Raw genomic sequence first — 13560 nt, 5'->3', positions numbered from 1 at the left:
TAACACACTGAGGTCAAGCCTGGGCTACTATACTATTTTTTCTCCAAAACAAACAAAAGTTTACTTTTAGGGGGCTGGAGAGATGGCTCAGCGGTTAAGAGCATTGCCTGCACTTCCAAAGGTCCTGAGTTCAATCCCCAGCAACCACATGGTGGCTCACAACCATCTGTAATGGGGTCTGGCGCCCTCTTCTGGCCTGCCGGCATACACACAGACAGACTATTGTATACATAATAAATAAAAATAAAAAAGTTTACTTTTAGAACCACCAGAGCTTATGTTTATTTCCCTTTAATAAGAGCCATGCAAATTAATAGGATCCAGACTAGACTAAAATAAACAAGAAAGCCAGTCCCATATACTGAAAATCAATATAGGAAGGCAAAAAAACAAAACCAAACAAATAAAACTCATGTACAGAAAATAAAAATTTAAAAACTAAGAAACACATACGTAAAGTCAGAAGCTGAACTATAGATTATAGTATGAATAGAAACCAGGATTAAACACACAGCAGAAAGTTAGAAAATGTGTAACCAAAACCAGCTCACAGACATACTCATTCTTCCAAAATGGAAAACTTATATAAATGAATAGAAGAAATTACTTACTTGTCTCCTGGAAGGTTATACAGATTAACAAGACCCTTAAGGTGTTTAGAAAATTCATCAAAATTCTTTTCCCTGTAGGGAATTCAGGAAGGTGGAGAAGAGAGAATACAACATAAAATTACTTCTTTATTCTACAAAAAAGACCCAAAACATGGCTATCTACATTATTTTAATAATCTACTCACATTGTTATCACGAAAAGAGCTTTTGTTTGTGTTTTTGATTTTCAAGCAAGGTTTCTGTACCCCTGGGTGTCCTGGAACTCACTCTACAGACCAGCTTGGCCTCAAACTAAGAGATCCTCCTGAGAGGGCATGTGCCACCACCTCCCAGGTGCCAAAGAGTTTTATAGTCAATGAAGAACAAGGGGAGAAATTGCGGACTGGGAAGAAGGTTCAGTAGTTTAGATGGCTGCTATTTCAGAGGCCCTACTTTCACTTCTTAGCACCCACAAGGTGCTAAGTTTCCATCTGTAACACTAAATTGTTACAAGGCATCTGATACCCTCTGTTGACCTCCACAAGCACTGCATGATATGGTACAGATACAACATCCACACACACAAAATTTAAAAGCTGAAAACAAGGTGGTTGGAGAGATGCATCAGCATGTTAAGAGCACTGGCAATTCTTACAAAGGACCTGAGTCCTTTCCCAACACCAACATAGGCTCTATAATGGTATCCAATACCTTCTTCTGGCATGCAGGCAGACATGCAAAGCACTCATATACATAAAACATAAGTAAATAAATATTTTTAAAAATTGAAGCAAAACAGAGGCAGGCGGATCTCTGTGAGTTCGAGACCAGCCTGGTCTACAAGAACCAGTTCCAGGACAGGCTCCAAAGCCACAGAGAAACCCTGTCTCGAAAAACCAAAAAAAAAAAAAAAAAAAAAAAAAAAATTGAAACAAAAATTTAGGTCAAAAAGCAGCAGAACTTGGTGCTATATTCCTATTAGCACTCCAGAATCAGAGCCAGAAGGATTGTGAGAGATCAAACTGAGCTACAGGGCAAGACTTAACTTCAAAACCAAAAAGAAAGGGGAAGTTGAGGGAAGAAGAAAATGAAAAAGGGGGTTAGAAAGATAGCTCAGCAGTTAAGAGCTCCAACTGCTCTTCCAGAGGACCTGGGTTCAATTCCCATCACCCACATGGCAGCTCACAGCTGTCTGTTAACTCCAGTTCCAGTGAATCTGGCACCCTCAAAGACATGCAAGAAAAACAACAATGCAAATAAAAAATAAGTAAAAAAGAAAGAAAAAGAAAAAAAAGGAATAGGGCTAGCGTCACAGAATAAAGAATATACTAGTGTGGTGGCTGGTTTTTGATCCCAATATTCAAGCTTAAAATTTTATTAAGAAAAAAAAGTCAGGCAGTGGTGGTGCACATCTTTAAACTTGGCACTCAGGAGGCAAAGACATGAGGATCTCTGTGAGTTTGAAGCCAGTTTGATCTATAGAGCGAGTTCCAGGACATCTATGAATGTTACACAGAGAAACACTGTCTTGAAAAACCAAAAACTACGAAAAACATAAAGTGGTTGAAATGTGGTAACAGTTTTTTTTCCTTCCACCCTTTACCATGTGTTGATTTCAGTTATAATCCACAAAAGCTCATTTGAATAATTTTTTCTTTTTTATGAAAAGAATTCTCTGTGTAGCTCTGGCTGTCCTGGAAGTCACTTTGTAGACCAGGCTGGCCTCAAACTCAGAGATTCGACTTCCTCTGCCTCCCAAGTACTGGGATTAAAGCTGTAAGCCATGGCTACCACTCAGCTTTGTTATTGAACCTTAAAATAAGCCTATGACAAAAATAAACAGCCCAACATTAATAGACTTTATCCTCCATACTGTAAGCACTTAAACAGCAGAGTGCCAGTAAAAAGAAATAAGAACGGCAGCAAGATATATTCCCTAACATGCTATTACCATGCATACTAAGACTAAAAATATCAGCTAAAGAATAACGTTCATTTTGAAAAATGAAACAGGTTTACATATTAAACTATCACTAGTTCCTAAGTTAATACAGTCTTCTACTCCAGGTGAAAGTCATATTCACTCATTCTGGAGTATCCGGGTTACACATTTTGGTAAGCTTTACAAATTCAATGAAATGGCTATATGATTTATTTTACATTACATTACCACTCTTTTCTTTGTTGGCTTGTTTTAGTTAGGGTAGTGCTTTGTAACTCAGGGTAGCCTGACATTATGTAGCCCAAAGCGGCCTCAAAAGTGAAGCAATTCCCCTACACTGGCCTCTGGGATGCTAGGAATGAATAAAGATATACACCATCACGATTACATTACAGTTTCTTATGGTTTGTTTGTTTGTTTATTTATTTATTATGTATGCACTTTCTAAGTGCATTTATGACTTCAGGCCAGAAAAGGGCACCAGATCTCATTGCAAATGGTTGTGAGCTAGCATGTGGTTGCTGGAAACTGAACTGAACTAAGGAACCCTGGAAGAGCAGCCAGTGCTACATTATGTTACAGCTTTTAAAAGATGGTTACAGAACTGGCTCAGCAGTTAATTAAAAGAACTGGCTATTCTTATAGAGGGCCCAGGTTTAGTTACCAGTACCCAGTGGCTCAAGCTATTCATAGACAAGACAACTATGTGGTGAACATTCATACATCTAGGCAAAATATTCATATACAAAAAATAAAATAAATCTGAGAAACAAAAATTATGGGACTGGAAAGATGCCTCAGCAGTGAAATGCACTGACTGCTCTTCCAGAGGTCCCAGGTTTAATTCCCAGCACCCACTCTGTAGCTCCAGTTCCAGGGGACCCAAAACACATGGCAAAACACTAAAGCACATTAAAAATATATAAAGGTTGAAATTTGGTATATTTGACCATAAATAAAATAAACTACTAACACAGAAGCCTGACTATAAAACCTGCTCCCCCAAAGTTAAAAATCTTTATAAGGCATTCACAGCTATCTGAGCATTCCCTTATGTTTAAAACAAAACTGAACTTCCTCAAATTACCAGGAAGTCTTAAATATGGGTTTAAATTTAAACAATGGAGGGCTGGAGAGATGGCTCAGAGGTTAAGAGCATTGCCTGCTCTTCCAAAGGACCTGAGTTCAATTCCCAGCAACCATATGGTGGCTCACAACCATCTGTAATGAGGTCTGGTGCCCTCTTCTGGCAAGCAAGCAGACACACAGACAGAACATTGCATACATAATCAATAAAGTTTAAAAAAAATTAAACATTGGAGTCCCATTCAATTCAAAGGGAAAAATCCAGTTAGTAGGAAAAGCCACCAGATAGAATGCTATCATCAAGCCTACTACTTTTATTGTGACAGATAATATATATACCTTTCTCTCAATCTTAGGTGAAAAAGTCTGTTTTCATGGTATAGAAATATTCATAATTCTCAAATATTTTCCGATTCAATGGTAGGGCTATGGGATGCTTAATCTTAAATGTTAATTAGATGGTATTTAAAATCACTGGGAAAACAAGACTCTGGGCATATCTGTAGGAAATTAAGTTAGGTCAATTGAAGTGGCATGACTCATTCTAAGATGAGCTGAGAAGAAGGAAAAAAAGAGAGAGAGAAAGAAAACAAACAAACCAGGCACGCTGATGAATACCTTTAATCCCAGCATGGGAGTGGAGGGGTCTCTGAGGTGTTAAGACAGGATTGCTCTGTGTAGCCCTGGCTGTCCTCGAACTCCTCACTCTGTACATCTGCCTGCCTCCAGAGCGCTGGGATTAAGGTATTAAGAATATCTAGCATTCTATTTCTTTTTGAGCCACAAAATATTCCTAGGAGTCCAGAAGTACTTCTTATCCAGTTGTGATTTTGTCCTGCAGAACATCTGACAATGTGTTTATGTATGGTGTATGTGTATGTGTACATGTAAATACAAAAATATATAATTATGTATGTACATGTATATAAATAGATTAGTGGCTGGGGAGTGCTGACCCATGCCTTTAATTCCAGCACTTGGGAGTCAGAGGCAGGCAGATCTCTGTGAGTTAAAGGCCAGCCTGGTCTACAAGAGTGAGTTCCAGGACAGGCTCCAAAGCTACAGAGAAACCCTGTATCAAAAAACCAGACAGAAAGACAAACAGATTGATTGATTTGAATTTTGTGGTGCTGAAAGAAATTGAACCCCCAAGGTCTTATAAACTAGGCAAATTCCCCACTACTAAGCCATATCTCCAGCTCATACAGATAATTTTGATTATCATAATTGAGTGGATACTGATGAACTACAAGGGGAGAGGCCAGGGATGCTGTTAAATGCCCTATAATGTACTGAATAATTCATTTGAACAAAGAAATGTCAGTAAGGTTGTGCAGGAAGTACACACCTGTGATCTCAGTGCTTAGAATGAAGCATGAGATCCACAGTTCAAGATTACCCTAGCTACATAGTGAATGTGAACCCAGCATGGACTATCTAACACACTTTCTCAAAAATACACACACAGAGCTAATCCTACTGGTAAATGCCTTTAATCAAATCATTCCAGAGGCAGAGGCAGGTGGATCTCTGTGAGTTCAAGGCCAGCCTGGTCTATAGAATGAGTTCCAGGCCACATAGGGTAACCCTGACTTGAAAAAATAAAACAAGAGGTAAAAGCAGCGGAATGATCAGGAGATGAAGTTCATCCTTGGCTATACAGTGAGTTCTGACATCAGCCTAGGCTACATGAGACCAAATCTCAAACAAACAAACTCACACGTGAACTCAATTCTAAACACAAGCAGAAACAGACTAAGAAATGCTAACCAAGAAAATAAATCAAAAAGTCCAAGCTATAGAGAACAGCAAGGAGATACACCTTTATGGCTAGCTATTTAGAAAGTTGAGGGATGATGACACAGAGTTCCAGGTCAGACTGGACTCTAGAGCAAGACCACGTCCATCTCCATCCAAAGAAAGAACAGGACTACCTGTCAGTGCAAAGGAATATACCAATACTATATGCTTACCTTAACTGCTGTACAAGCTCTGGACAGCTCTGGAATCAAAGAAATTATGTTAAAGCATTAAACTAAATTAACAGAATCGAAAATAGAAGTTTTATATTAATTATACATGCTTTGGGGGCTGGAGAGATGGCTCAGAGGTTAAGAGCACTGCCTGCTCTTCCAAAGGTCCTGAGTTCAATTCCCAGCAACCACATGGTGGCTCACAACCATCTGTAATGGGATCTGGTGCCCTCTTCTGGCCTGCAGGCATACACACAGACAGAATATTGTATACATAATAAATAAATAAATATTAAAAAAAATATACATGCTTTAAAACAAAAACAAACTACAGAAAACCCTTAAATCAAGATATCAAAAAAAAGACATCAAAAGCTCCGTGTGCATGTGTGTGTGTGTGTGTGTGTACATGGAAGTCATCTACTGTCTTCCTCCATCACTCTCTTTTATGTTCTGAGACAAGGTCTCTTGCTGAACCTGGAGCTTGCCCTGGAACCTGATGTTTCTTTTTTTTTTTTTAAAGATTTATTTATTTATTATATATACAATATTCTGCCTGCATGTATCCCTGTGGGACAGAAGAGGGCACCAGATCTCATTACAAATGGTTATGAGCCATCATGTGGTTGCTGGGAATTGAACTCAGGACCTCTGGAAGAGCAGCCAGTGCTCTTATCCTCTGAGCATCTCACCAACGCTGGAACTTGATGTTTCCATGAGGCCAGCAGGTAAGCCGGCATTCAGTCCCAAAGATGCGAGCACTTTGATTATTAGCACACCCTCTATTCAGGTGCTAAGGGTCTGAACTCAGGTCCCCATGCTGATGCAGCAAGCACTTCATTCATGGAGGCATCTAGCCCTTGAAAAGCCTTTTCTTTCTAAACATGCACCATGAATTTGGGGTGGGATATTAAAAATCAAATATATGAAATCAGTTATATAAAGGAGTCATCTTTTTAAGTAGTTTGTTTAAAGCATTAAGGTCTCTAACATCATCCCTGGAATCTAAAACTGCTTAATTATACACATTTTATATCCATTTTTATTGCAGGATTTTTCATATTATCTGTCATGATTGTAATCTTTTAATAGGAATTGAAAGACTATTTCTGTATCTCACGCATTTGTTCATTCAACCCAAGCTGTAGTTTGCTAGTATGAAATGAAAAGGGTCCCTATGGTGTTTCCACCCATCAAAGCCCTTGTATGTAGCAGAGGACCCAAAACTCTAAAATTTATTCTAAAACTACCAATGTATTTATTCTAAAACTACCAATGTAGACCATCACATCTCTCTAGTAGCTTACAAAATCAAAAGAAAAACAAAAATAAACTTAAAAGCCAAGCTATACAGACCCCCAACAATTAATATTTAATTATGTTCCTAAGTAAAGTCCATAGACTCCAGTGAAATGTCACACATACCACAGGATTCTCCCCATGGTGAGCCACTTTGACATCACAGAGCTGTCCTGCAGGATCTAACTGCACTTCCACATAGAACATATCTGACGTGATGTAACATTCAGTGCCACTGGCACTGAGATGAGAGCCCAGTCTAGGAGGAACAAATTAAAACAAAAGTTAATAGAAGACACATAAAATGCTATCTATAATTAGCACTGCGGCAGTGAACATTTCTGTCCACAGATCAGGTTACATACCCATTCTGTCTGGCTATTGATTCCAAACGATCAGTCATCGCTGGCAAAGATGTTACTATAAAAAGATGGAGGAGAGGAGAAAGGGAATTTATAAAGAATACTTCAAATATATTAATATTTCCTTCTATGCAAACACATAAAACTTATTTAATAGTTCAGACATGCAGACGCTTATAATCTGCACCAAGTTTAGCTGTGACCTAGGAATCAGGAGACAGAAATGCGGTGACAAGGTAAACAGTGGTGCACAGGACTGATGCGTAACCCTCAGTGTTAGCTGGGCTGGGTTTAGAAGCACCAAGTGACATACTGCTATGTATTGTTATTTTGAGACAGGATTTCTGTGTGTAGCCCTGGCTGTCCTGGAACCCACTCTGTAGACCAGGCTGGTCTCAAACTCAGAGATCCGCCAGCCTCTGCCTCCTGAGTGATGGGATTAAAGGCGTGCGCCACCACCATCCAGCAACTCTGTGTGTTTTTTGATGGTGTTTTTCTTTTTTCTTTTATATATATATATATATATATATATATATATATATATATATATATATATATATATATATATGGGTGTTTTTATATATATATGGGTGTTCTGCTTACATCTATGTCTATGCATCTCATATGTGCCTGGTGACCACAGAATTCAGAAGAGGGAATCAGATCCCCTGGAACTGGAGTTATAAATGGTTGTGGGCTGCTATATGGGTGCTGGGACTCCAACTCTGGTTTGGTGAAAGAAAAATCAGTGCTCTTAACCACTAAGCTAATGCTGCAGCTTAGAGGTTTAATTGAGGTGCTAAGCTCACTCTGAATATGGGTGGCACAATCCTATAGTTAGGGTCCCTAGACCGAACATGACAAGGGGGAAAGTGAATTGAACACCAGCACTCTTCATTGCGTCTCACTGTAGGCGCAATGTGACTAGCCGCTTCACTCTGGCTGCCATGACTTCCCCACAATGACGGACTGTATCACTAAAATGTAAAGCCAAAAACAAACAAATTTTCCTCCTTAAACTGCTTTTGTTAAGTATTTTAAAACAGAAATAAGGAAAGTAACCAATATTAAGATCTATTTATGGGGCTGGAAAGATAGCTCAGAGGTTAAGAGCACTGGTTGTTCTTCCAGAGGTCCTTAGTTCAATTCCCAGCAACCACATGGTGGCTCACAACCATCTGTAATGAGATCTGGTGCCCTTTTCCTGTCTGCAGGTGTATATATATATATAGGCAGGACATTTATCCCACTCTGAGTCAAGGTATCTTTAACTTAGAAAAACGACATGAAACTAATACAGAGGTAAAAGCAAAGGTGATCAGGAGTTCAAGGTCATCTTTGACTACATAAAGACTTTTTGAGGGGCTGGAGAGATGGTTCAGCCATTAAGAGCAATTCCCAGCACCCACATGGCAGCTCACAACTGTCTGTAACTCCAGTTCTAGGGGATCTGACATCCTCACACAAACGTGTATATAAAATAAAATAGACTTTTTGACCTGCCTGATTATATGCAACCATATCTAAAAAGAGAAGGGGAGTGAAGGGAGTTAAGAGCACTTGTTGCTCCTGAAGATGACCCAGGTTCAGTTACCAGCACCCATGTTGCGTTTCCCAAACATCTGAAACACCAGTTCTTGGGGATCCAGTGCTGTCTTCTGACCTCCACCGTCACTGTAATCACAAGGTACACATATGCGGGGGTGGGGGGGTGGGGTGGAGTAATCTCTGTGTGAGTTCGAGGCCAGCCTGGTCTACAAGAGTTAGTTCCAGGACAGGCTCCAAAAGCTACAGAGAAACCCTGTCTCAAAAATTAAAAAAAAAGTACACATACATACAGGCAAAACATTCACACATACAATATATACATCTAAACAAACTTAAAAATAAAACAAGAGGAAGCATGGATACAGTATTACTCTTCCCCGCCCCCAGTACAGATGTTTTTGCACATATCAGCCGAGCATTATTACTAATGTTAAAAGTAAAGTTATAGTCCTGTATGACAGCATATACCTATAATCCCAGTACTCAGGAAGATGAGGTAAGAAGATCTTCAGATCAAAGATAGCAAGGGTATAAACTTGTAATAGTTAAGACCCTATGTCAAAAAGCCCAAAGTAAAAATAAATAAATGTTTCAAAGCAAGCATGGTGGTAGATACAAATCCCAGCACTTGGGAGGCAGAGGCAGGCAGCTCTCTGTGAGTTCAAGGTCTACAGAGTTCCAGGCCAGTAAAGGAAACATAGTGAAACCCTGTCTCAAAAGCAAAAAGCAAATAAATAAACAATAAATGCTTCGAGATTGAGATAATTTTTTGAACTGGAAAAAAGCACTTCTCTTGCAGGCCTAACAACCTGAGCTCATGTTCCATTCCTTACACCAGAAAGAAAAAAAAGCAACTCATTAAAGATTTCCAACTCAAGACTTCCAATACTCAGGAGGCAGAGGCTGGTGGATCTCTGTAAGTCTGAGGCCAGCCTGGCCTAAAAATGAGTACCAGGACAGTCAGAGCTGTTACACAGAGCATCCTGTCTTGGGAAAAAAAATTCTGGGTGCTGGAGAGATGGCTCAGCGGGTGAGAACACTGGCTGTCATGATGATGGCTCAGTCATCTGTAATGAGATCTGGTGCCCTCTTCCGAACTACAGGCGTACATGAAGATAAAACACTACACATAATAAATCTTTTAAAAATTTTTTAAAATTTCTGACCTTCACGTGTTGTTGCATGTATACATTTGCATACCTCTGTGTCTCACACACACACACACCATAAAGCAAACAAGTCAATACAAATTTTAAAAATTTGCCAGGGGGTTGGTAGCGCACACCTTTAATCCCAGCACTTGGGAGGCAGAGGCAGGTGGATCTCTGTGAGTTTGAGGCCAGCCTGGTCTACAAGAGCTGCTTGTCTTATAAATAAATAAATAAATAAATAAATAAATAATAAAAATTCCATAAATGAAAATAAAGGCAACATCCAATATAGAAGGCTATCTGCCTTAATTTATATTTCTATTTAAGTTTAGAATTCAGCAATCCCCCAAAATCCACCTTAATGTGAGTTTTATTAAGTTTTAGTAAGATCAACAATTTGAAAGGTCTGTACATACCTTTGAGAGCCTTTTGCAATGTCTCCAAACAGCTGACCAAATGCTGATGCCCTCCAGAACTCATGACGACCCTCTTCTCCTGTATCAAATCACAAAACAATTGAAACAAAAACATCAACCAAACCAATGTTTCAGTTAAACACATGTTATCCTAGCAGGAAAATTACTGACTGAAAATAGACCACAGATTCTTTCTTTTCTTTTGAGACAAGGTTTTTAGCCCAGGCTGGCATTGCTTTCCAGCAATGGATGCCCTTGAACTTCTGACCCTTCAGCTTCCAACTCCTGAGAATTTTTTTGGAGAAGGTATTTTCTTTTCTTTCTTTTTTGTTTGTTTTTTGAGTCAGGGTTTCTCTATGAAGCCTTGGTTGTTCTGGAACTAGCTCTGTAGATCAGGCCTCAAACTCAAAGATCTGTCTGTATCTGTCTCCTGAGTGCTGGTATTAACTTCATGTGCTGCCACCATCTGGTTTAAATAGATTTTTTTGTTAATATTTATTTACTTATTATGTATACAGTCTTCTGCCTGCCTGCATTCCTGAAACCCAGAAGATGACACCAGATCTTATTATAGATGGTCGTGAGCCACCATATGATTGCTGGGAAATTGAACTCAGGACTTCTGGAAGAACAACCAGTGCTCTTAACCTCTGAGCTATCTTTCCAGCCCCATAAATAGATCCTAATATTGGTTACTTTCCTTATTTTATTCACATGCTGTACTTACATATACACAGGCAAACACTCAGAAACAGAAATAAAAATAAAAGAATCTAAAAAACATGGTGGCATATACCTTTAATTCCAGCATTAGGGAGAGAGAGGCAAGTAAGTCATTGTGATTTCAAGACCTGCCTGGTCTATATACCAAGTTCCAGTGAGGGCAACAAAGTGAGTCCCTGTCTGAAAAAAAAGGCTGGAGGGGCTGGAGAGATGGCTCAGCAAATAAAAGTACCTGTTGCTTTTGCAGAGGACCCAAGTTTAATTTTGCAGGTAACCTAAGTCACCCTGAAAGTCACTCATAAGCATCTGTAACTGGAGCTCCATGGGATTCAACAGATGCCCTCTTCTGATCTTATGTGGCCGACAGGTACAGACATGGTGCACATACATACTCATACATACAAAATAAAGTAAACAGAAATACATATATTTCTGGGTGATGGTGACACTGGCCTTTAATCCCAGAACTAGGGAGGCAGTGGCAGGTGGTTCTCCAAGTTTGAGGCCAGTCTGGTCTACAGTTTTTTCCAGGAATGCCAGGGCTATAAATAAACCCTGTCTTAAAACAAAACAGAACAAAACAACAAAACTACACTAAGAACTTTCCCCCATTAATATCACTGTTGCTTTTTTTTTTTTTTTTTTTTTGGTTTTTCAAGACAGGGTTTCTCTGTAGCTTTGGAGCCTGTCCTGGAACTAGCTTTTGTAGACCAGGCTGGCCTCGAACTCACAGAGATCCGCCTGCCTCTGCCTCCCAAGTGCTGGGATTAAAGGCGTGCGCCACCACCGCCCGGCTCACTGTAGCATTTTTATCTTCCAGAGGCCGTGAACTTCTCAGCATTACTGAAATTTAGTTTCTGAGGATTTATCAACTAGGAAGCAGATGCAGGCAGATCTCTTTGAGTTGGAGGCCAACCTGGCGTACAATAGAAGTTCCAAAATAAAGCTGTTACACAGAGAAACCCTGTCTCAGAAAGAAAATACTAATACTTTTCTTTGTATGCAAACTAAATAAGGATGCACATGCATTCATTTATAAAATCACAGTTTCAGAAGCCTTAATACCAGGATGAAGATATAGCTCAGCTGGGAGAGCAATGGCCCATATGAACAAATCTCAATCTCAAAACAGGGCAATAACTGGTTATGAACATGTAACAAGGACATGGTGGCATTTGCCTGTAATCTCAGCACTGAGAGGTAGGAGGATGTAGGCTAAAGGTGACTTCAAGGTCACCCTCATATGTAAGCTAGATCATATGATCCTTACAAAAAAATTATGTTGTTTGATCTCCAAGTTTGAGGCCAGTCTGGTCTACAGAGTGAGTTCCAGGACAGCCTGAACTATAGAGAAACCCTGTCTTAAAACAAAAAACAAACAAAACTACACTAAGAACGTTCACCCATTAATTAAAAAAAAAAAAAAAAAAACACTAGGAGCTAGAGATAAGAGATAAGAGGATAAGAGAACTGGCTTGCTTCTCCCCCCACCCCCGAGATGGGGTTTCTCTGTATAACAATAGCCCTAGTTGTCCTGGAACTAACTCTTATAGAACAGGCTGAACTTGATCTCACGGAGTTCTGTCTTCTTCTGCCTCCTAAGTGCTAGGATTAAAGGCATGTGCCACCACCATCTGGGGAACTGGCCATTCTTAAAGACCCAGATTTGATTCCCAGCACACAACATGGTGGCTCACAACCATCTATAACTTAAGTTCCAGCGGATCTGATGACTTCTTCTGGCCCAGATATATGCAGACAAAACACCCACACATACAAAACCAAAAAAAGAAACAAAACTTGGAAAAGCAAATCAGCATTATATGCTTTCATGAAGAAGCATAAATTCACAGAGATTACATAATTTATTCAAATCACATAGCAGCAAGTACTACAATCGAGTCTGATATACAGGGTTTGGTTTTGGTTCATTTATTCTCTCTTGCTAGTGAATGAACTGTGTAACTTATACATGGAAGGCAAATGCTCTACCACTGAAATAATTACACTCCTTGCCTCTAAAACACAGTTCTTTTTTTAAAGATTTTTTTAAGATTTATTTATTTATTACATATACAATGTTCTGCCTGCATGTATGCCTGTATGCCAGAAGAGGGCATCAGATCTCATTACAGATGGTTGTGAGCCACCATGTGGGTGCTGGGAATTGAATTCGTTCCTCTGGAAGAGCAACCAGTGTTAACCTCTGAGCCACCTCTCCAGCCCCTAAAATACAGTTCTTTATTAACAAATTTACCTCTTTTATTAGCAACAGTCTAATGATTAGTCAGGTAAATAATAAACTGGACTTACCCTGGAGCTAAAGGGAACTTTGGTGGGAAGGAGAGAATAGTCTCATTAAAGTATAATATATACACAGAAGTGTTAAAACATAAATTGTTGACGGGGCGGTGGTGGCGCACACCTTTAATCCCAGCACTTGGGAAGCAGAGGCAGGTGAATCTCTGTG

General features: G+C 39.4%; 1 protein-coding gene across 5 annotated transcripts in view; it reads right to left on the bottom strand.

Moving 5' to 3' along the window:
* Nucleotides 1-13560, bottom strand: part of Med1 (mediator complex subunit 1) — a 39378-nt gene that overhangs the window by 19839 nt on the left and 5979 nt on the right. For all 5 annotated transcript variants that reach the window (XM_038326619.1, XM_038326625.1, XM_038326624.1 and 2 more), the window contains exons 3-7: nt 10368-10446; nt 7256-7310; nt 7017-7149; nt 5592-5620; nt 612-683 (exon numbers count right to left, since the gene is read on the bottom strand). In XM_038326619.1, coding sequence (XP_038182547.1) covers nt 612-683; nt 5592-5620; nt 7017-7149; nt 7256-7310; nt 10368-10446 — 368 coding nt within the window. The remainder of the gene's footprint in view (nt 1-611; nt 684-5591; nt 5621-7016; nt 7150-7255; nt 7311-10367; nt 10447-13560) is intronic.

The sequence above is a fragment of the Arvicola amphibius genome, chromosome 4, assembly GCF_903992535.2.
Source record: "Arvicola amphibius chromosome 4, mArvAmp1.2, whole genome shotgun sequence".
NCBI lineage: Eukaryota > Metazoa > Chordata > Mammalia > Rodentia > Cricetidae > Arvicola > Arvicola amphibius.
This window is presented reverse-complemented; position numbering and strand designations above follow the sequence as displayed.